Here is a 25246-nt window from a genome sequence, read left to right on the forward strand (position 1 = left end):
TATGTGCTTTTATGTATAGGCATGTACATGCGCATGTGTGGAGATCAGAGGACAACCCTAGGCTTTGGTCTTCACCTTCCCCTCTATTTGAGACCATCTCCCAGGCTAGCTGGCCCATGAGTTTCTGAGGATTCTCCTGTCTCTGCCTCCCCTCTCATCATGGGTGCACAAGGCTCTCAGATATATACTGATACCTCTGGCATCATGTGGGTTCTGGGGATCTGAACTCAGGTCTTCACTTCACAGCCACTGAGCCATCTCCCGGACTCCAACTTCTTTTTATCTTGCAAACATTCCTTAGAGATTTACCTTAAACTAGATCATGTGAATGTGGCACTTTGAATATTTCTTTTCTTTCAAAACACAGATAATAAAATCATCCACTGCCTACTTATGCACAATGCACAAGGCCCTATGCCAGGGCAACCTCATTTTATTCTCAGTGTCCCTGGCTTGCAGAGACTACTATTGCTCCATTTTAAAAAGAAGGTAAAAGAGATTTTCATCCTCTGATGCAATGGCACCTACCACAGCCTGCCACTCAATGCTCCTGTAGGAGACAATGCAACAACATGACCCAAATCCCGCCACATATTGAATCACAAAGATGTTGAAGAAGACAAGAGCAGCACAACATGGTCTCTATGCATGAGCTGAGGGTTTGGGGTGAGAGCAAAGGGGGAATGAGAGATGAGTGGCTCTGATGTGATGGCCTGAGCTAAGCTCTGATGTGGAACAGGGTGATTGTGGAGACAGAGATAGTGGGATCCAGGAGTGGGGAGAAGAGAGAAAGAGAAGGAACACAATGTGGACTCACATCTCTTGGACGGGTCCGCTGACATAATAGGACCTCCAAGACTACACTAAGCCTGGGCTATCTCTGGCACCTGCTACCATCCTCCAGATTTACCTGCCCCACCCCAATCCTCATATGTTAAAATAACTGACCTGGCACCAGCCTACAGTTGATCTAGCAGGTGTCCTTCCCCTGTGCCCTTCCTGTCCACCTCCCTCCTAACCTCTTAACTTCTTCAAAAGACAACACACATTGAATGCTTCAGAAAAGAAGACAATACTGATAATGCCCATAAGCATCTGTATTGTTTTGGTGGGTGAGAAGACTGTAATAAAAAACTGTAATTTTGATGACTCAGGATCAGAGCCACAGCGAAGGTCTAAGGTCCTCGCATCTCTAACAGCAAGAACATTATTCCTTGACCCAAACTCTAACTGGTGTTCAGAGTCCACACCCTAAAACTTACTCCACCCTTACACTGCCAATCTTCCTACCCCCACCAAACACGCCCCCTGGAAACACCTTACAGATTACCTCCTAACTCTCATAAGAAAGACAAATCAAACTTAAGCATATAAGAAGCATCACAGAAAGCCATATTCAGAGTTGAGTAGGGAGGTGGACCCATGCCAACATGGGTAAGAAGCTCTAGAGGAAACCCTAAGCAGCATATCATTAAGCAAAGCTATCAGAGACTGGAAAAGGAAGAGAATTTTAAAAGCACAGTCTTATCATGGGTGATGGCTCTGTCCATCTTGCCCCTAAAACCCAGAGCCCATCTCCACCACCCCTACAACCTGTTGGGAAAGCCCTCCACTCACAAAGAGGGAAATATCATATAATATGAGCTCTGGCTTGCGGCACTGAGATGACCAGGAAAATATACAATAAAGTAGCCTGGGCTCAGGAAGTAGTATACTGATCCATAAGGAAGGGGGATATTACAGGTCAAATGGATTGCCCATAGTGATAACCTATATGGTCCATGGGGCCTCCAGGTTAATTATGGGATACCTCCATAGTCAAAGAAAAAACATCAATTCTTATTCAAATGGCCCATTCTTTTGTTAGAGTACTATAATGTGCAGTTTGCAAATCATGCCATTGGAAGGCCAAGCTTTTCAGGGGAGAGGGCCCACCTGAGGCAAGGTTCAGCGACCTCTTAAGCCCAAGCCCATCTCTTTCATCTGTTTCATACACTGGCTTCTTAAAGGGTATACTTTTAGAAGATCTTCATTTCAAACTAACATACACTGCTTTAGGGAAAGCCAGACCTCTGTGATCTGTGCTCACCTCAAATGGTCAAGGCAGTTTTCAGAAAAGAGAAACTTCACAGCAGAATCTCAAAATATGACTCGGGAGCTTTCCTCTCTACACAGAAGTCAGAGGTAGGGTGTCAAATATCAGCCGGAGGAATGTTCCAGAAGGTTTTATGAGCATAGGTTTCCTTGTGTGCCCAAGGTAGGCCTATGACTTAAGACCAGAGTTTTGTTTTGTTATTTTAAAGAACCATGTCAACTTTGAGTGGGGAGCAAGATTGCTTCTGTCTCTTGCTCAAATAGGGGGAAACAGTCTGCCTCTGGATGCATGAAGTCAGTGGGTCATCATTTTGGCAGCTACAAAGGAACAGGGCCTCTTGTGCTTCCTCCCTTGACAATCTCTCTCTTGGCCAAGCTAGGGCTCCCTGCATAATCCACCTCCCCCACCATTTGCCACTTGACACCATTTACCTGCACAGGGAGAGAGACTTGGGCTTGCATGAGAGAGTGGGCTGCAGGCTGAGGGTACTATTCTCCAAAGTGACATGCTGGTGTCAGTACCCACATGTAATACAAGCCAGGAGCACCCTGATGTGCAGTGGACACGGAGGGTTTGGTTTCATTTGAAGCTCACATGGCTGGGCGACTTAACCCCTGCGACTCTGTCACAGTTCCACTGCCTGATAAATCTTTTCATTCTAGCAAGCTAGATACTACTGTGGCTGTTATTATTAAACATGGCAACGGGCTTCAAACACATTAGATCCCATGTGTTGCTTTAAGCTTACTTTGCACTTTTTCACAGGGGAAAAAAATTCCTTCCTTAAAGCGACAGCTGAGTAAAAATACAAAAAGAAATCCCACTTTATTTCATGACCACATCCATTATCTCCACTTCTTATTAATGGCATTTCCCTCCAACAAGCAGTTTGCACCCAGCAGGGTCCATGTGACTTTGGAGGTATGCCTCTTTGTGCAGGTTCACCCTGGATAACACAGTTCTGGAAAGAGTATGGGACTTCTGGGATTTGCTTGTACTATTTTTTCTCCATCCATTATCAGGTGTCTTGTCAGGCTTTCCCACAAATGCCAGGGCAGGAATACCCTCTCACCTCTGACCTGAAGAGGCTATGGGTAACAAACACCTTTACTAGACACTATTCTGCATGACTCTTCTATGCAATACAATGGCAGTCCCTAGATGAGCAAGTGTTATTCCTTTCGTTCTTAAAAATGCAGCAGCTAGCCCTGTACGCTGGTCACTTTTCTAGATGCCATGACAAAATAGCTAACAGAGTCTGAGATAAGGAGGGATATAATTTGGCTCATGATTTAAGAAGGATGCATTCCAGTCATGGCAGGGACAGTGATGGCAGAGATGTGAGGCAACTGGTCACATTGCACTCACAATTAGGAAGCAGAAAGAAGATACGAAGCAAAGGCTGCACTATCAAATCTCAAACCTGTGCCCAGTTGCCGTTCCCATGCGACCAGAGTACCAAGCTAGGGGAGGGTGTCAGAATTGAAACAATTAACAGACCACCACGAGAAGTGAAGAGGAAGCTGCTGCCTTTTATTACAGAGAGTAATGGGCTTATATACCCAAGCCAGCGGATAGGCTAAGCATAGGAGGAAATCATGCACCACTCACACCTGGGGTCAAGGTGTGGGCACTGCACACTGTCATGTTATGAGAACAACCTTGTTTGATCACCCTTGAGAGCATGGAAGTTCTACGGCTGGGTGGGGAGGAAGAGAACTGTAAGGGACAAGTACTTAAATTTCCTAACATCCAGTGACCCACTTCTTCCAGCAAGGTCTCACCAACCACAGGTTCCACCACCTTTCCAAACAGCGCCACCATCTGGGGACCAAGTGTTATAACGTGAGCCTGTGGGGAAATATTTCACATCCTAACAACAATATTCTAGGAAACTTCAAGTAGATATTTTAGCAGGGATCCTCAGGGCAGCTCTTGGTGTCAGATGCTATAGGTCTGGGTGAGACCTGGAGACAGGCTCTCTGTTGATGGTTCTGGTTCTTCTTCCCTGGTGGGAACTACTCTGAAGCCAGAAGCAGCTCACCTTGTAATTTTAAGAGATCTCGTCTCTACACTGTTTGGCACAGGACTGCTACTCAGCAATGTCCTTAGGCTTCTCAATGATGTTTCCCTGGATGGTGGCAGTACCCTTTTTCTGAAGAATCAACCCAGAAAGCAGCCTGACATTCAGGAGAAGGATGCCCAAGGGCACCTCCCTAACACCTGGGTCAAGGCAGGACTTGTGTGCTTCAGAGGGAACATGAATTGAAATTGCATGTAGAAAGCAAGCATGCATCTTGAACCTGTAATCCTGGGAAACTTAGGCAGGAAGACTACCATGAGTCCAGGGTCAGCTTGGGCTACATGTTAAGTTTCAAACTATCCTGGGCTACTAAATGAGATCCTGCCTCAAGACAACAATAACAAAAAAAACTGGTTGCTTTTGTTTTATTTTGTTTTACAAAAGAAAAAGAAACTAGAGGAAAAATTCCAGACTTGTAAGAATGAAAGGCAATGGCCCTCATGGACTGGCTACCTCATGCCCAACCTCAAATCCCCCAGCTCTTGGTAAGGTCCCATGGCCACTTCCCTCAGGCTTCTCAAAGCAGCAGCAAGCCTTGATGAGTTCAAGAGGAAACACCAAAGCCTCTAATTGCAGCTCTGCCTAGCACCTAGCTAGGGCTGGGAATCAGAGCAGGCTCTGCATAAAACAGGATTTTACCAATTATTCTTAAATTAGATTATGTACTAGGTGATAAAGGCCAAGATGATGCTACAGTGAGAAACCCTCACAGGGTGGAGAGAACTGCTCACTGTACTATTTATAGGAACTGTGACAAAACAGAAAGCCAAGGCCCAGGCAGCCAGTAGGTGCAATTCAGGAAGTTATGGAGAAGCTAGCTGGACAGGGGCTGGGAAGCAGGGGAGCCCTGCACATAGAGAAATGGTGCTGGAAATGCAATGTGATTGCAGTTATGGAGAAATGGGACAGTGCTCCTCAACACAGAACCAAGGACTTATGTGTCGTGTGGATTACTGTATTACTCATACCCAGGACTTAAAACCATGCTTGGAAAGATGGTGAAACTGCACAGAGAAGCCATTATCCCCATTCCCCTTGTTTAAGGAAACTTCAAAGATTTGATCCTTCTCATTCATCACAGACCCACCCTTTAAAAACTGCCAGTTGTAAAGGTTAGCCTTAATTGATCAGGGGGTAGAAAATGCATGTCACCATCACTCCCCCCTTTCCTTCCTAAGCCACCAGAATCCATAATGGGAAGTCCAGGCAGCCTTCATCTGTTCCCCTCACTTCCATTGCTACTAACCTGTTTCCCAGGTGTGCCCCAGCTAGGCAACTGACTCCCCACTACCCACTTCCTAACACCTGCAGCCAGGCCATAGGGCAAGGAGCAAGGGGTAAAGAGAACCTTCTAGAACACATAGAATTGGATTTTGAAAGGGACTCTCCACCATCTTGTGATTTTAAAAGCAGATGTGAATTTGGGTAGAAATAGTCATCTTTCCCACATTCTTTCTCCCTTCGCGTTCCGATCCCATTAATCATAGGAAACTGAAATTTTACTCAAGCCAGCAGATTCTCAAGGCCTTGCCAAGAAGGCAATTTAACCATAAGGCTTCAACTCTCTGCCCTCGCAGGGCAGAATTTCAAATGACTGAATGAGTGGTTACACGGTGCTAATGGGGATGCAGAGGCGAAGATCCCAAGCTATACTTACTCGAGTCTTCCTGCCTGACCTTGCCATCATATGGCCCAGTTCCCTGATCAAGCTCTTACAGCAGAGGCTAGCCCCTCATCACTGAGCTTTAGAATAGCCCACAGAGACTAAATTCTTATATTCACCCATCCCAGGAATGAGGAAATGGCAAGACCTTCCCTAACGTGAAGTCCCATTGATGGCTAAGTCCCCTGTTGGCATGAGGGATGTCTCAACTAGAATAGCTCACTCGAGAAACTTGGTATCTTCCTACCTACACATGTAGACCCGCTGGTTCACAGCTTCCGTTTCTTCCTATGCTCATCTCAGCTGCTTTCCTGGTGTTTCCTCCACCAATTTATGCAAGGAAATAACCTGGGCCAACAACAAGATGGCACACCAAGCAGGGGTCCCTGCCACCAAGCCTGGCAATATGAGTCTGATCCCCAGAATCCACAGGGTAGGAGAACTCCAATGCTCATAAGTTGTCCTCTGACCGATTTACATGCACCATCACAAGCATGCCTCTCCACACATACACAGACAAAACACATTTTTAAAATTCCTGGGACCCTGTCTGAAACACTACATCAAGCTGCCCCTATTTCCCGGCCAGTAAGAGCAGATGTCACATTGACTTCTGGCATCAAGTATTCAAACCACAAATTCAATATACGTGACCTTTGAGCTTAGTCTTAACTGTGCCCCTCTTTCACCCATATACCCAAACAGCTCACCTCATAACCAACCCCTTGCTTACAGCCCCCCATCCTGAGGGACATTCTTGAGAGATGAGAACCATGTAAACCAGCTCATTATTTGTACTTAAACTTTACTTTTCAACTTTGAACCTGATTGCAAATTATATCCTGAAACTTTTTTTTTTTTTTTTTTTTTTTTTTTTTGGTGACTTCAAAATCAGACACATAACTACTGAAAAGCTACCTAAGGGTGATTCTTTCTAGAGAAATACACATCCGCTCCTTGGTGGCTCCTCATACTGACTGTGGCAGTTTGAATAAGAAATGTCCCCATAGGCTTGTGCATTTGGACACCTGTTCCCAGCAGCTGTGCTGTTTTGAGGACCTTGTGGAACTGGTAAGATGTAGAGCCTTATTGATGACTGCACATCAATGACGATTGCTGGAGGAGAGCTCTGCGAATTCACAGCCCCATCCATCCCACCTCTAATTCACTCCTCTCTGCCTCATGTCTGTGGTTCAAGATGTGATTTCTCAGTCTCCTGCTCTGGCTGCCTATGCCTCCTCCATCATTACAGACTCCAGCCCCCTGGAACCATAAACTAAAACAATTACTTATAATTTTTATAGTATTTATAAATCACTTTTGGTCACATGGATTTTTATCACAGAGACAAAAAGCAATTAACATACTGACCCATGTCAAAATTATTGTCTGTGACATAAACAAAGATCCTGGCCACATCTAAGCAGAGATCTCTAAGGTGAACTCCTCAGGCTGCATAGTCAGTACCTCAGGCTGTGTTTCCACTGACATACCCAGAATGTCTTGGGCGTATTTTCTGCATCCTGAACCATCAAACCCCATCTGGAGCCAGCAGTGTCATGGTTGCTCGGAGTAGCATCCTCTATGGAAAGCCTGGTTAGCTCCTCCTGAGCTGACCCATTTCTGAGATATAGCACCACTTCAATTACCTAGTATGGCTGCTCTCACAGTCACCAGGCCTGTCCTGGCAACAATGTACAACTCCTCTCACTGTCCCCAAACTCCCTGGAGCTACTGGTGGCCAGCTAGCTCTGTTTCCTGGGATGGCATTTGCTGTCCAGGTAGCAGAATCATCCATCAACAGGGTTATCTTCTCACCCCAGGCAGCTCCTTGGCTACATTTTCATATGGTCCCAAACTAAATATCTGCCATTATTAAAGAACAAGCTATAAATGACACTCTGGGGACTTCCAGAGAGAAGTAAGTATGAAGGCTTCCTTCCAATGACATTTTTGTCTTGGGTTGACTATGCTGGTTAGGAAAGAAATTCAGGTGCCTGATATCTTTAATATAGTCAGGCAGTATCAGATAATGGGAAGAAGAGATATGTATGGAGAGAGACAGACAGATATGATATATTATGCATATTCATATATATTCATACATATTTACACAAACATACACTTACTTTGTATCTACAGCTATTCATGTGCCGGGCTTATGAATTAAGATTAAAATGAGGGTTCAAAAGCATAATTTGCAACATTAAAACATTCTTTTAGAATTTGTTATTGCTTGAATCTCTGAATTGAATATTTTATTAACCCAGTAGTCTTATTATTCAGGACCATCAGAACATTTGACCTAAATCCATATGATTTCCACCAGGAAGGCGGTAGAGATGAGCTCTTCTCACATAATTTATATTAACAAACTTCATAAACATTATGAACTGTAACTGTCTCACCTCTTGTTTTTATAATGCAGTGACTACGAGTTTAAGCCTTGTAAAAATGATTTATAGACATCCAGCTATCATGCCTATATTTAAGCTGCACCCAGCTCATTTGGCGATGATGCTGCCCATTTGCCCTGTTGCTCAATCCTGGTAGAAGCAGATTCTATGCTGGCCTGACTGTACACTCATCTTTGGTACACTGTGCTCACCAGAGGTTCCAAGGATGCCGCTTGGGGTGACCAGTGTATCCTTTCTGTTGGTTTCCCAGACATAGCTAGCCTGAAAGCCTAAAGACTAAGCATTCAGTCAGCCTCTTAGCTAGCACCTCATGTTTGGAGGGAAAATGGGCTCCAAATACATTTCATTATTAAGAGGACAGAGGAAGGGAGAAGAGGGAAGGGGAAATCTGAGAGGCTCGGTCTTTACCTGCTTTTGAAAGAGTTTCATTTCTTTCCCAGGCAGGGTCATCACTGGGGGATGAGAAAAGTTGACTGTTCATCCAGAAAACAACAGAAACTTTCCCAGTTCCATGTTTTTTCTTGCTTGATCAATAGCATACATGAGGGCTAGGGAGATGACTCAGTGGGTAAAGTAGCTGCTGCGTGAGCCTGACAGACAGAGTCAGATGCTCAGAAAACATGTTCACGTGAGCATGCCGTGAGAGCATCTCTCATGCGCAATGCTTCTCTGGAAAGAAGGGGTGCAGAGACAGGAGAATCCCCAGGCCAGGCAGCTAGCTTAGCACACACAGCAGTGCACAACAAAGGGCCCTGTCTCAAACAATGTGGGAAGTGAGGACTGACACCCAAGGTTGCCCTCTGACATTCACATGTGCTGTGACATATGCATGCCTGTACTCACACACATAAATGTGTATACATCACACACAGGCAGAGTGGAGGACAGTAAGAGAGAGTATACTAACTTTCTTCTCTCCCAAGGAAGACTCGGAGATTGGTTGTTTTTTCTTTTTTCTTTTTTAACACTTTTTTATTTTACATATTGATCCCAGTTCCCACTCCTTCCCACCCTTCCATGCCCTCCACAGACCACCCCCATCCCATCTCCCATCCACTCCCCAGAGATGGTGAGGTCTTCCATAAGGGAACATCAAACTCTGTCAAGCCATTTGGGGTAGGGCCTAGGCTCCCCTCCATGTCTCTAGGCTAAGGTAGCCCTCCATGGGGAATGGGCCCCCGAAGTCCATTTGTGCACTAGGGATACATCCTAGTTCCACTGTCAGAGGTCCCATACACTGCCCAGCCTCCTGAGACCCAGGGGGTCTGGGTCAGTCTTATGCTGGTTTCCCAGCTATCAGTCAACCCAGAGATTGCTATTAGCATAGCTTCATCGAGTTAGCACTGCCAATGAAATAAAGCATAGGTTCCTGATGATTCCAAAATGTCCAAGAGGGAAGGAGGAGAGACAAGGATGGAGGGAAGAAGGATGAGAAGAGAGATGGGGCTAAACTCAGCCAACATAGATTCTGGGTGGATTTTGTTAGTAGATCAAAGAACCATCTCCCAGTGTTGGGTGGATGCTAAACCTGAACATTCAATAAATATTGGTAAATCGATTAACTGAGCAATTAAATTTCAAGAATTAGCTTTTAAAGTCCAATGAAAATAAGATTAATGTCCACAATGGAGTTCTATTGTGTGTAAGAGTGTTATCACACCGATTTTCTCCTCCAGAGGCAAATGGTTGAAATTCCACTAGTCTTTGGAAATGCAGCCACTATGAGTGACATTGTGACCTGGTTATGATGAGAGTGAGGCTACAAAACATGTATGAAGGCATGTCTAACTTTATTTGACATTGCAATAGGGTGTAATCCTCCACAAAGTTCATGATCAGGAACCATACATCAAGTTACTCAAAAAAACACACATCTAAAATCTCATGATGGGAGTAGGACATGGCTCATGTGTGTACAGAGACATGGACCATCAGCATTACTAAAATCTATGATGGGACTAGGACATGGCTCATGTGTGTACTGAGACATGCGTCATCACCATTACTGCCATCATCACTACCACTATCATCGTCACCATCATCATTATCACCATGACCACTAACGGTCAGCATTTGACTAGCAGACTCTATATGGCAACACTTGCATATCTACTATACTTCTCTCTGTTCTATTCTCAAACTTAGTATAGACATGTCACAGGAAATAGAGGCTAACACATGAAATATTTTCAGGAAGGGAAAAAAGTTGCCCTGAGTGTGGTGTTGAAAAACAATTTAAATGCCAAGTTCAACATCAGCTGCAACCCAAACAGTCAGGTTGGTCTGGATTGTCCCCTCCCCCGACCAAGGAAGAGGGATGAAACTGGGACCTGCCCAGTATGGCTGCTTCTCTCTTGGTCTGTTGTCTTGTGAGACTGTTTTAAGGAGACTATTGTACACACTTTTGAGTGTACCTATCAAGTTACTGCTGCTGGGATGTGACATCACAGGCGTCATCTTTACTTATTTATTCTGATGTGCATTCAGTCACGAGCCCCAGGGCCACTAAACTAACCAACATTTAAGTGTTCCAGTTTGGATTGAGGGTGGCTTCTGTCGTTTGGACCCCAGACATCCCAGCAGATGAGTCACTAAGAGACTAGCCTCTTCTGAAAATGCTCTGACCACTCAGGATACAAGGATTCCCAATAACAGGTGACTGAAACATTTTTGGTCAGCCCCACCCACTCACAATGTTGTGGGAAGTTTGAGCTTTGGCTCTACTGTGTGTAGGTCTTTCACCCCCTTCACTGTGAGGAAGACAAAGTGTGTGTCTGCCCCTGATAATCTCAGTACACCCCCAGGTCACACTCTGTGAGCTCCTCCACCCCCCCCCCCAACTGCACACACTGATACCTGCCATATAGGGTCTTTTCCTGTACTTAGGAATTTGTTTAATGTGCTTTCCAGGCTTTCCTATAGAACTCAGATCACATGGCCTGCCCTCATGAGTATCTCCTGACATCACCTTCAAAATGAGGTCAGGGTCATGATTTGTATGCCCTCACCTACCATTCCCTTCCTTCAGAGCATATGCCTTCCTTTGTAAATACAGTGGAAAACCATGGGGCTACACCTGTCAATTTCTCAACTGTTGTCCCTGTGAGAATAAAATACATCCTACCCTGTTTGCCAACAGATTCCTAGCTCCAAATACACAGCTGGACACATTATGTCCCTCAATTAGAATTGGTTAGCAGGAGATAAAGGAATGAATGAGTGTGTGAATAAATACAAACAGAGCCTCCTATCCCGGCAACACAATGCACAACAACACTCCAGGATCTACTGGCCGACTCCTTAGAGACCTGCCCCATGAGGAGGTCCAGCCATACCTTCCTCAACATTTCCATCTGTCTCTGCCTCTTAAAATGAACAATGCCCCCCCTCACCTCCCAGACATTTTTCTCCCTGATCTTCTACTCTCCACAAACCAACCTGAGGGAGCCCTCCACTCCAGTGTTCTCCACTCCTTCCTCAGTTTGTCAGTCTTCATTGCGCTACCGGCACACATCCTAGAGTTTCTCTTGCTCTGTTCTCTGGTCGCCAATGCTGCCAACTCTACTGGGCAGCTTCTACTGGCTGCTCCAATTGGCTGACCTTTCTAAGCAGCTCATTGTCCCATATCCATATCTCCCATAGCCTTGATGAAAACCTATGCAGTGGTCTCTCACTCACATCCTGGCAGCCTCCATCACCCTTCTCCTCCATCATCTGTGCCATTTCCATAAAGCAATCCTAGTTCCGTGTCTCTCCAGCTCCCAAACTTTTTTCAATAGATTAAAAATCGGTTAAAGGCCACTTGTTTTCATGAGCTTTCTTTGAGTAGAGTAGTTCATAATATCAATATGTCAGAAGTATCTGAATTAGCCCACATCAGAGAAGAGCTTTGTAGGTCACAGCACATGTGTACAATGAAACCTAGACATCTGCTACCATTATGACAATACCTGTGATCCTGGCTTCATCCAGCTCATCTATACAACAGTATGTCACCCGTGATCTCAAATGCTGAGCTAATCTGATTGTGTCTTCTTAAAGGACAGGTTGTTTCGTTTTTTTTTTTTTTTTTTTTTTTTTTTAACAAAATCTTAGTCCTACATAGAGGTAAGATCTGAACTTCAAGGTGGCCATCACCTGTGATCTGCCCCGATGGCTGCTTTTGTTACAGACAGCATTCCTCAGTTCTATTTTAACTATGTAAGATACACAACATATCCATCAGCATGTGCTCCATTTCCTCCCCATGAAAAATAACCCCTAATCAACCAGTCCTTTGCTTGCAACTATATCGCAAAATCCATAACAGCCCCAGGCCTGTAGTATATCCCCAAAATACAAACAGAACAATGAATGGATGGATGAACGAGCGAATGGTGACAGCGCATGCAGAAATTCCCGTGATCCACCGTGAATGCAGCAGGAAGCACCACCACATCATATGTCCACTGTGACTGCTACCCAGTTAGAAGCCCTCGATCATGAAAATATTATTCCAAGCAATGGAGAAATATACAAGATATAACTCCTTTCATTTCTCAGACTGTAGCTAATTCTACGCTTCCTACTGGAGGGCACCCAAAAAGATCTTCAGAGAATGAGTAGTTATGGACCTACTAAGCACCAAGCTAGAAGCAGCTGAAGCTTAGTTCACACACTCTCACTGCGCCTTTGCACTCTGCTTCCCTTTCTGTGGCTAGACTTCAATGTCCACAGTATGTGTCATGCATGTACACACATTTGCCTACTAGCCTCAGAGACATTTCTGGAGCTTTGAAAACATCAAGTCAGCAAACCAGCCACTGAAACTCACACCCCAGGAAAGAAGGGGGTTGAAAAAAAGAAACAGTTGGGAATTTCCAGCCTAGATACAACCCAGCCGGCTACACTCATTTCCCCAATGCTGCCTCTCCAGACACATGTGTCTTTGTTATTTTCTTATTGCTATGACAAAATTCCCAACAAAATCAGCTTAAGGGATGGGCTTATTTTGGCTCACAGCTGGAGGGGATACAGTCTATCATGGTGAGGAAGACAGGTCATCAGGAGCATGAGGCGGCTGGTCACAGTACATCTACAGTCAGGGGTGATACTGGTTCTCTGCTCACTTTCTTCCATTCCTTCACCAGGATTCCCCAGCCCAATAGATGGTGCCATCTACGATCAGGATGGCTCTTCTCTACTCTCTTAAACCATTCCATAAACAGTCACTTAGAGACACATCTATGGTATATGTGTACAGTGAATCTGAATCCAGTCAAGGTGCCAGTACTGATTAGTCATCAGAGCAAATGAAATAATATCCCAAGCCCAAAGAACCCAAGACCCAGAGGTTTAGGGCTGGGTCTTATCTTTAGGATAATGACTATCTCTTTGCAGCATTACCTTTTCCTGGGAAAACTGAAAGTTCCACTAGGGGGCAGGCAGTATGTGAGTGGGGTGGCTGGGTTGCCTTGGAACACTATTTAGTGAGAATTCTATTAGAATAGCACACACTCTCCTTCACCAGTCAGATGCTTGATTGATCTTTGCCAGTAGTACATATTTGTTTTCAATCTCCTGAACTCTCTTAAGCAACAGTAATTAATGTCAGACAGTGTATTTTCTGGTTAATGCAACCCCGCACCTATAATAGCTCAAATCTGTGCTTTCTCTCTCTACCATGCCTCCCTCTCCATTCTCCATCTCTTCATGTTTACTTCTGGCTTAACTTTTTTTTAATTTAAAATAAATCAGCATGAAAAGCATTAGATTTTTTCATTTAGATTCTCAATTGACTTTTATTACTGAGATAATTCCCCTTATCTGATTGCAAATGCAGGATTGTTCCCTTGCTAGGATCTGAAGGAAGATGGCGAGGTTCATTTTCTCCTTGCTTTTCCTGCTGGTGGGATTCTGGTTTGAGAATGCATCAAATCAGGGTGGAATCTCCATCACCCCACCTTTTGGAGGCACATGAAGGATCTCAGTCTCTCCAGAGAACAGCCCATACTTCATCTCCCCACCAGAGCAGTGTCAACAACTCCCCTCTATCTGCAGGTAGAAATGACAACAGCCAAGATCAGAGCCATTGATGGGAAATTCCTATACAAGCACTATGTGTGGTGGGTAGAATCATTCCAAAGCGCAGGCACACTGATGTCACTGCTACAAGGTCAAATTTGACTAACCTGATCTGTGTTTCAGGAGATGTCCCCTGATTCCTTACATATTCCTTCCAGCATGTTCTATCATGTTTGCTTTTATTCTTTCTCCTTTTCACGTTGTCATCACAAGATGACAACGCTAGGGGCTGACTCTGTTTCTTGTACCAAGAGGAAACCTTTCTTCCCGCAGTCATTTAGTGCCACTTCTTGCTTCCCTAATGACTGCCCCCCCATCCCAATGGGAACTACTTAAGATTCAAGAACAGCAAAGTCGCTCTGCTTTGGAACACCCCAGAAAGTTCTGAGATCTCAATAGCCCTCTCCAATCTTTGACTGGTGACTCAGCTGTTTTCTGTTTTTCTTTATTCAAAGCAACAAAGACAAAAATCAAAAGCATTGAGCAAGATTGGGGCAATTTCAGGCCCTTCACTGACATGCCTGCTTGGAACTCCTTCTCTGCCCCAAGGGGGAAGAGATTTTTGACATTTTAAGCTAGTAGCTTCTTGAGTAGTATTTGTTTGTTTGTGTTTTGTATGTGTAAAAGCCAAATTTATAGAAAGCAATCTAAAGAGAGCGTTTTTATACCTGACTTTCACACTTTTTGAAGATTAAGGGGAGAGACACTTATATCTTCTACTTGTTGGAGGAGAGCACTACTTGGTCCTTAATGGCTTTATCACAAGAAAATGACCACAGCTGTGCTCTTGAGGGCTTACCATGAACAGAGCAGTGCTAAATGCTTCTGAGGTATTATGTGGTTCCCATGGCAACCCTAGAAGAAAGGGTCTACCATAACCCCATCTTCACAGCAAGGAAGTGTCATCCTTAATATTGTTGTTTGTAAAAACTGTCAGCAATAGTGTGGTTGACAGTGAAGTATTCTTGAGTTTCCACTGTGCACCAAACTCCATCTCAAGCCCCTTCTACGTGGGACTGTATTGCAGCCCCACAGCATCGTGATAAAAGGTATCTTACATATGAAGCAACTGTCAAAGGGGCCCCATGATATAATGGTTAGCTCTTTGAAACAACAGATGATGGAGAAAGCAACAGTCCATGGGCCAATTCAGCATTAAACTTTGGCAGGCTAGAAGACAAACTTGCCTATGTCAGGGCCCAAGCATCTAGCCTTTTGCTGTCTCAAGAGAAAATGATTTATTTGATTATGGTGATGAGAAGTTGCCCTGGAAACCTGAAGTGATGGTTAATCTTGACTGTCAACTTGACTGGATGGAGAGACTCCTGGGAAATTGTAAAGCACACTTATGGGTGTGTCTATGAGAGCATTTCCAGAGATGACTAAATCATGAGGGCTCTGACCCGCTGAACAGTTTCATCCATTGTTGGACTCAAGCTGGGAATAGATTGTCAGGTGGTGGGGAGCTGATCGGAGGAAGTAGGTCATGGGCTGTGTCCTTGAGGCCTGTACCCAGCCCTTGCCTTCTGATCACCACTCTGCTCTGCTTTTTGGGTGCCCTGGTGTGAGTCTCTGTTCTGCCATGTCCTCTCCATGATCCACTAATACCTCTGAACCCTTCACTAAACAAACCTTTCCTCTCATGCATTGTTCTTGTCGGGCATTTGGTCATGGTGATGATAAAATGAACACACTTGAGGCCGGGGAGGTGGCTCACTGAGTAAAGTACCTGCCACACAAGCATGAGGACCTGATTTTGAGTCCCCAGGATTCACATCAAAAGCTGTGTACAGCAGCATGCCCATATAATCCCAGGGCTGAGGTAGTGGGTACAGGGGGATTTTGGAGCTTGTTATCAAGCCAGTCTGAGTGAATCAAGGAGTTCCAGGTTCAGTGAGAAATAGCATCTCAAAAATTAAGGTAGAGGGCTGGCAAAATGGCTCAGCAGCTAAAGGTGCTTGTCTCCAAACCTGCTGACCTAAGTTCAAGCTCCAGAGCCCACATGACAGGAGAGAACTGACTCCTAACATTTGCCTGCTAGCCTTCACATATGTGCTGTGACACATGTGGGCAGACATGTACACTCATACACACACGTAAATGTAATAAAAATAAAGAATGACTGGACATCAGAGTACCAACCTCTGCTTATACAAAAACATATATACCCTACATACATGTGCACATACAAACATGTACACATGCATACCACACACAAGCACAAAAGTAACACTTGTCAAGACACAAGACACTATAGACTACAGGGTTTCTGCTATTGGTCCTTTCTAGAAACAAGTGGGAGGTTGCCAAGCATGTGGTAGATTTGGGGAAGATCCTGAGAGTACAAGGCAAGAGGAACCTTCAGGTCAGTGGAATTGTCTTAGACCAGGATTTGGTAGTGGTTACACCACTGTCTGCATCTGCTCAAACAAAATGAACTATGAGCTTTTTAAATCCATGCATATTTATGTATGCAAATTTTATTTTTAATAAGGATGAGCTTTATTAAAAAAATCATATCCTGAATAAGCTTCGATTTAGCTTAGAGTTTGATTCAACCAGCATGTCTAATAAGAAATAAACCGGGTCAGTAGGTTGCCCTTGCATATCTTACCACCCACTGGAAAAATCTACAAGTGAGGACTAAGATGTGTGCCTAGAGTTCATGTACCTTAAAAGCCAGTGTGTGATAGGCCAGATTTGTGAGTATGGGACCTGTGTGTTTACCCAAGCATCTGTACACAGAAGTCCCACACTTGAGTTAATGCTGCCATCTCAAATGATTTTTTATGGGGGTAAAATACACAGAGTATAAAATTCATCATTGCAACCAGTGTAAGAGAGAGAGAGAGAGAGAGAGAGAGAGAGAGTGTGTGTGTGTGTGTGTGTGTGTGTGTGTGTGTGTACTTTTGCATGTGTGGGTGTCCATGTGTGCATATGCCTGTGGATGCCAGAGGTCAGCTTTAAGTGCCTTCCTCAATCATCTTCCAAAGTATGTTTTGAGGCAGGCTCTCTAACTGAACTTGGAGCTCAACAAATTTGGCTAGTCTCACCACAGCACTAGGATTTGAGGTTTTATATGGGTACTGTAGATCTGAACTCAGGTCCCCTAGCTACACAGTCAAGCAAGCAGTCTACCAACTAAACCAGCTCCCCAGCTCCTGTTGCAACCATTTTTTAAAAGTTAGTAAGCATCACCATGATGTCATTCAGCCATGAGCACTGTTGTAGTTTAAATAAAAAAATGCCCCCATATGCTCATGTGTTTGAATACCAGTACCTGTTGGGAAAGTTACTGGAACCTTCGGAGGGAGGTGGAGCCTTGCTAGAGGAAATATATCACCGATGCAAGAGTGGGGGTTGTTGAGGGTTTACGGCTCCAAAACATCCCCATCCTGCTCTGCTCCCTGTACCAGTGGAATGCCATTAGCCAGCTTCCTGCTGCTGCCACCATGCTGTGGTTTCCTATGTTCTCCTTCCAGAACTGTAAGCTAAAAGAAACTTTCTGCTCTAAGTTAACCTTTGGTTGTGATGTTTTGTCACAGAAACAGTAAAGTAACTAATACAACCACTATCAGTTTCCAGAACGCTGTCTTCCCCAAAAGGAAGCCTGTGCCCATTAGATAATTCCCCACATCCTCCACCAGTGCCTCTTAGCCTCTGTCCTACTTTATGTTTATATGAATTTGACTATGCCAGCTGTCTTATGAAGCTGAAGTCCACTTATATTGACTTCCTTTACTTAGCATAATATCTTCAAGGTGCATCCATTCTGTGGATGAGCTCCTGTTCGCTCTATTGCTAGCACCCTTTGACCCATACACCTTTAATTTTTACTAAGTCTAACTTATCCATTTTTTTCTCTTGTAGGCCTCTGCTTTTAGTATTACTACATTGAAATTTTTAATAACTTTGTTTTTCAGTGTACAACTCAGAAGGGAAGTCTGATGGGATGTGAAGCTGGCATGTGGGTAAAGGGACATGTGTAATGAGTGCTCATTAGTTTCCTTGATGGCCTTGACATAAGGGATCCCCCATGGTGAGAATCCCAGAAGCCTGTGATACTCTGGAGTTGGGTCGAATCACAGTGAATGCAAGATAGGCAGATCATGTCTAGACTTGAATGTGTCCACACGCCTACCATACAGAGGCCACACCTCCTGACTCAATACAAGTCAAGAGGGTTCAAAATGACACAAATAACCAAACAGCCCAATGGTGTCTTACTCATTGGCATGGTATAGATATGAAGTCTGTCCCCAAAGGTTGAGGTATTAAGGACTTTGTCCCCAGCTGCTGGCACTATTTTGGGAGGGTCTAGAAACATTAGAAGGTAGGGCCTAGCTGGAGGAATTGGGTCATTAGATGTATGTTCTTAGGGGCTATTCTTGTTCCAGACCTCATTCTGTTGCTCTTCCTGATTCCTGTATACCATGAAGTGAGAGGCCTCTGCTACATGCTCCTACCACTCTGATATTTCCCAAGGCAGGCCCATCATCAAAGACACCAAAGACTTCAACATTATATCTGTTAGCATTCAAGCACCTATACTGACCTGCCCTTGGGGTTCTGACAGGTTATGCCCTCAACTGCAACCACTAAGAACACTACCTGTGCACATTCACTAATTTTCCTTCTAAAATGGCTCTGCCCACTTCCCATCTTTCTCTCTTTCTCTGCTTCTCTGCCTGTCTCTTGTTAATTGGGGCTGGTGCCATGGTAGGTCCCTGCCAGCAGGGAAAAACCTTACTCCTTACATATGGCGCCATAACATGGCTAATAAGAACTTCCATTTAAAACTTAACAGAACCTTAAAAAAGGGTTTTACAAACCAAAAAAACAGACAAAAGCAAGGCTTCTTGATAGCAGCATTTTTCTCGGTTGGGTTCTGTTTTGCTAAAGACAAACAGATTTGCACGGCTCCTTTGAGGGAGATTTCCTGACACAGCATAAGCAACAAAAAACTGCACGGCTTTAAAGAAACTCTGCTAACAATTCATTGGTGTGTACGAGAGCTGGCAATGGCAGTGACCACATCTCCAAGCTGGCAGTATGCTGCCGTAGACCAAGGCAGTGAGCACAGCTCCCAGTTCTGGCCGTAAAAGTACCCGTTGCCATCTTGGATAGATCGCAGATAATACAGCTATGGCTTTCATTTTAGCAATGTTGTTGTTTACCAGATAAAGACTCGTGGCCAGAAAAAGATAAAGATTTACAGTAAAGACAGATTCACATCAAGAAAAAACACTAAAGGTTTACATTGTGTTCTAAAATATATGTAGGCTTGGGAGAAAAAAGGAATAAAATGGTTTTAAAAAGAGCGAGGAGCTGGGTGTGATGGCACATGCCTTTAATTAATTCTAGCACTCAGGAGACAGAGGCAAGCAGATCTCTGTGATTTCAAAGTAAACAGAGTTAATTCCAAGACAGATAAAAGTTACACAGAGAAACCCTGTCTCAAAAAAAAAAAAAAAAAAAAAAAAAAAAAACAGTAAAACCTTTCAGAGACCTACAGAATATGGCATTTAAAATGGTTTAGGGTTTTTCTTGAAAAGAAGCACAACTGCTCCTGGCAACATCACCTGTGTCAGAAAGGAAGATGGACATCAAAGAAACACATATGGAGTTTGCTTCCAATATGGCAAGACTAGCCATTTGGACAAGATACTGCTCTTGTCTAGACTGTTTGACTTTATGCTGTATAAACTGGACATGCAGGACCCACAGAAAAGTGACTGCTGATACATGATAGACATTGCTACAGAGTTCCTGCTTCATGGAAGAGTCTGTCAGACAATCTGCAGGTAACAGAGAAAAGTGACTGACAAACTGCCAATACAAAAAGACAGTTTAAAGTTTCCTGCTTTGCTGAAGAGTCTGCCAGACACACTATGGCCTATGGGCCAAGGATGGAAGATTACAGAAGAACTTTGGGTGACTGACCAGGCAATGAGTTGTCTCTGCCATTTCTAAAGTTTATATATTATCCTCCTGTGGTCTTTGAGAGAGTTGAAGACAGATAGTTATGGTTATAGTTTTCCTTAGTTAGGATTAAAGATAAGTTACACAGACTTTAGACACACAAAGATAGGATAGATGATAGAATATTTTCTTCAAATCTTGCTAAATGTTAATGAACTAAATATTGTTAACTATGATTCTTACTTGATAAGTGTTGTGCTATATATTTTCCTATGTTAATGTTAAAACCCTTCTTTTTATTTTAGACAAAAAAGAGGAGATGATGGGAGATGTCATTCTGTAAATATGTTTCTCATACTAGTTAATGAATAAAGCACTGTTGGCCAATAGAAAAGCAAGAGAGGAGGGACTAGGAGAGAAGGAGGAAAGAGGAAGTAGGAAGGAGGAGTCAGCATGGGGAAACTGGAGAGAGCAGAACACCAGCTCGCTCTCCAGTAAGATGAGATCACATGGAAATACTTAGATTAATAGAAATGGGTTAATACTTAAGACAGAGCTAGCCAATAAGAAACAAGTAACTGGCCAACAGCATTATATCTAATATAGCATATCTCTGTGTGTTATTTGGGGCTGGCACTGCGGTAGGTCCAAGGTGGTCGGAAAAACTACTCGTCACAGTAGGGTGCCTGCAGTTGACAGGGAAATGAACCATGAAGAGGTGAGAATGGAAACAGTATAGCTGAATGTGTTCAGTAAGACTGGATCAAAATTTCTAGAGAGTCTGATATCATGATTTAATTTTCTTATAATTAAACACAGTCAAACTTTGAGGTAAAGTCTCCATGTGACAATTCTCACAACAAAGCTTCAGGGATGGCTATGTCAAAATTCCCTTGCAAAATACTGGCTATAGCAAAGTACCTGAGACCTTTATTATAAAAATAAATATTGTTGACCCACAGGAGGAGCCCACTTTCTAGTGCCCTGCTTGGAGCCTCCTGAGGCCAGGGGACTGTGCAGGCACAGGGAAACCCATTCCAGGGGACCAACCCATCCAGAGTCTGACAGCTCCCTAGTCCTGCCACCACCCACTGGAAGAGGAGAGCCATCAGAGTATTGGACCTGCTTGCATTCAATGGAAGAGAACCTTGGTCCTGCACCACCAGCAGAGGGAGAGACCCCACCAGTTCACACTGGAAGAAGGGAAGGGTGGACCTAATCACAAAAAGACAAACATGGCATGTACTCACTCATATACAGATTTTAGACATAAGAGCAAAGGATCACCAGCCTATAATCCACACCACCAAAGCTAGGAAATAAGGAGGACCCTAAGAGAGACATACATGGTCCCCCTTAAGAGGGGGAAAGGGACAAGATCTCCTGAGCAAATTGGGAGCATGAGGGGAAGGGAGAGGAAGTTAGGGGAAAGAGAAAGGAAGAAAAGGAGGGGAGAGGAGGACATGGGGGAGCAGGAAGATTGAGTAGAGAGAAGAATAGAGGAGAGCAAGAAAAGAGATACCATAATAGAGGGAGTCATTATAAGTTTAAAGAGAAATCTGGCACTAGGGAAATGTTTAGAGATCTACAAGAATGACCCCAACTAACAATCTAAGCAATAGTGGAGAGGCTACCTTAAATGCCCTTCCCTGATAATGAGATTTATGGCTGCCTTGTATGCCATCAAGAGCATTCATCCAGTAGCTGATGGAAGCAGGAGCAGACACCCACAGCTAAACACTGAGCCTAACTCCTGGAATCCAGTTGCAGAGAGGGAAGAGTGATGGGTAAAGGGGTCAAGACCAGGCTGGAGAAACACACAGAAACAGCTGACCTGAATGAGGGGGAGCTCATGGACTCCAGTCTGATAGCTGGAAAACCAGCATAGGACAGATCCAGACACCCTGTACGTGGGTGTTAGTTAGGAAGAATGAGCAGTGTATGAGGCCTTTGGTAGTGGATCAGTATTTATCCCTAGTATATGAATGGACTTTGGGAACCCATTCCACATAGAGGGATAATCTCCCAGCCTAGACACATGGGAGAGGACCTAGGCCCTGCTCCAAATGTTATGACAGACTTTGAAGATCCCCCATGGAAGGCCTCACCCTCCCTGGCGAGCAGAAAAGGGATAGGATGGGGGTTGAGGGGCAAGGGAGGAGGGGAGAGCGAGGGAACTGGGATTGACATGTAAAACAAGCTTGTTTCAAATTAAAATAAAAAATATCATAAAAATGAATACACTTTGTCTACAGAGTGAGTTCTAGGATAGCCAAGGATATTATACAAAGAAACCCTATCTCAAAAACAAAAAAGAAAAGAAAGAGAAAGAGAAAGAAAGGAAGGGAGGGAGGGAGGGAGAGAGAGAAAGAAAGAAAGGAAGGAAGGAAGAAAGGAAGAAAGAAAGAAAGAAAGAAAAAGCTTTATTGGCTATAATGACTGGGTTAGGGCCTAGGGAGGAAAGCTTGGTAATATATTAGGATTGATTCTATTGATGGAAAACACAGAGTAAGTACATGAGTCATCTTTCACAAGGACCAGCTGTAGTCACTGAAAGACAAAGTCCAGGATTAGGACCTAAACAGTTCTCAGGGTTTGGGGGAAATTCAGGTGGAGGCTGGCTCCTAATAGAACAGCAATGGATCACCAGGTTCTTTGGCCACTTTCACACCAGCATTCCAGGTGTCCAGTGTCTTCTTCCCTCCTTCCTTGAAGGAAGCAGGAGGACTGCATGCTTAGCAATTCTGGTTTTGCCACTGCTTGCGCTAGGGACTGAAAATCTGACCAACATGCTTATGTCAATCCCCTAGGTTGGCAACCACACATACTGAAATGTTGGTGGAGAAGGAAGCAATGCGTGGAAAACCCAAGCCACCTCTGCAGTCCTTGTCTACCTCCAAGCAAGCTAGAGACAGTGAGTATTGGTGGAAAGTGACCATAATCATGGACACAAATAAGTCAGCTGAGTTGGTTCTTGAAGCAAGCCCATTATTCTTGTAGGAATGAAGCACATGTTCCCACTGACAAAGTGTGACATAAGTGTCGTTGTGCTGATTCCACTTAAGAGTTAACATTGCACCAGGTGTTGGTGGCGCACACCTTTAGTACCAGTACTTGGGAGTCAGAGCAGGTGACTCTATGTGAGTTCGAGGCCAATCTGGTCTACAGAGCGAGTTCCAGAACAGGCTCCAAAGCTATCAAGAAACCCTGTCTCAACCCCCCCCAAAAAAAGTTAATGTTGACATTAACTCAAGTTTTGCTAAAGATAGCACTGGACATTATACAGTCAAATCCACACCAATAATGTAATTGTAATTTGTCTTTACAGAGACCATTCAATAAAAAAAATTTCAGTATGAAATGTATTTAAAGACCTTTGTTGCCAGCTCTCTCTCTTGTTTTCAAACAGGAGTACTCATGTTTTCCTTTTGCGACAGTCTTCACGAATTACTCAGCCCAATACAAGTGGCCATTGTTCTGAGACTGCTTGGGAGCCTTCCTATCTGTACCCCCAAATTCATAGTGCAGAGAGTGGTATGCACAAGAAAGCCAACAAAGCTTGTTCATCCCAGGGGACACGTCTCTCCCCTACACTCATGGAACACTTTCTGCACACACTTCAATCAAGATGCAATCCTTCTGCATGCCTGACCTGGCCCATTGCCACTCAACAGGCTGCATCACTCAGGGACTAGAGAGTAATGCAGGACAGTGAATGGAGTGCAAAGAAGCCAGTGGGCAGGCAAAGCAGAGTGCAGAGAAGCCAACAGCATGTAGAATGAATCAGTGGAAAGATAAGCTAAAATCACACTTCTCATGAACTTCCTGTAAACACATGACTGGATTAAAGGCATCGGGCCTTTGTGCAGGTGAGTCCCTTGTGCATCTAGTCCCTTGCCCCAGGCCATAGGCTGCTTTAACAAGAAGTGACTTCTTGCCTTTCATACAGAGTCGTAAGCAGTTTTCTATTTGCCTTCAGACCTATTGCTTCTCAGAAACACTTCCATTTCTAAATTGGGGGTTGTCTTTTTGAGACAGAGAGATATGAATTATAATTGAAATAACTTCACTATTTCAGAATCCTATTAACAAAAAAGATAACCAAACAGGTGGCTTCTACTTTGTAGCTTCACTTGGGCAAATGGGAGCTGTCCATCATCCTTCTGTTTGGCTGCTAATCACTCAAAAGTCTGAGCATGCAAGGGAGTCAACTGTAAGCATTGAGTCAGAGAAGACAACATCTATGCAATAACTATCACTTTCCCTGGCTTCCAGTTTGCAACAAAGATGCACTTAATGAGCTTTTGTTCATCATTTATTTATGGCTCAATCCTAAAGTATCTACTCAAGGCTGATTCAGTGTCAGAAGTAAGTCCATGGTTCCATAGAGCAACTTTTAAACACTTTTCCCATGCTGCTCTCAAATAGACTCCAACCCACATGGTCCTTCCCAAAGCCTCCTTATACTTTCTTTTCTCCACTCATACAAAGATTTGGTAATTAGTCAGAAAGCAGACAACTCAGACAGCCACCAAGACTCCTACCTGCCCTTGATGTGTATGCTTTGCACAGTCGCCCTTCCTTGAGTATGAGCAGCAGCTGTGGACAGAGCAGACTCTCACCCCTATGTCTAAGCCACACTACATTAAAAAATGGTTTTGCTGGTGATACTGAGGTTACAAATCTGTTGTCACTGAATCAATCAAAATAGAAAATATGTTAGGTGAGCCTGACCTAACCAGTGAAATATATAAATAAGCCAAGAGAGATCCAATGTAGAAAGATTTTCCAGATGACCCTGAAAAGGCAAACAAGGGACAAGAGATAGCTCTCTTGCCAATGACCCAGGTTCAGTTTCCAGCACCAGCAGGGTAGCTCCCAGCAGCCTTTAACTCCAGTTCTAGGGATTTGATGCCCTTTTCTGGCCTCTGAAAGCTCTTGCATGTATGTGGTACACACTCGGGCTCACCTAAGTAAACATAAACAACTTTTAAAAGACAAAT

General features: G+C 44.0%; 1 protein-coding gene across 1 annotated transcript in view; it reads right to left on the bottom strand.

The window, feature by feature from the left end:
* The window catches only part of CUNH10orf90 (chromosome unknown C10orf90 homolog), a 207920-nt gene that overhangs the window by 172393 nt on the left and 10281 nt on the right, over positions 1–25246 (bottom strand). The window contains 1 exon segment of the mRNA XM_051193214.1: positions 8667–8731. Coding sequence (XP_051049171.1) covers positions 8667–8731 — 65 coding nt within the window.

Source organism: Phodopus roborovskii, unplaced genomic scaffold (genome assembly GCF_943737965.1).
Source record: "Phodopus roborovskii unplaced genomic scaffold, PHOROB, whole genome shotgun sequence".
Classification (NCBI taxonomy): Eukaryota; Metazoa; Chordata; class Mammalia; order Rodentia; family Cricetidae; genus Phodopus; species Phodopus roborovskii.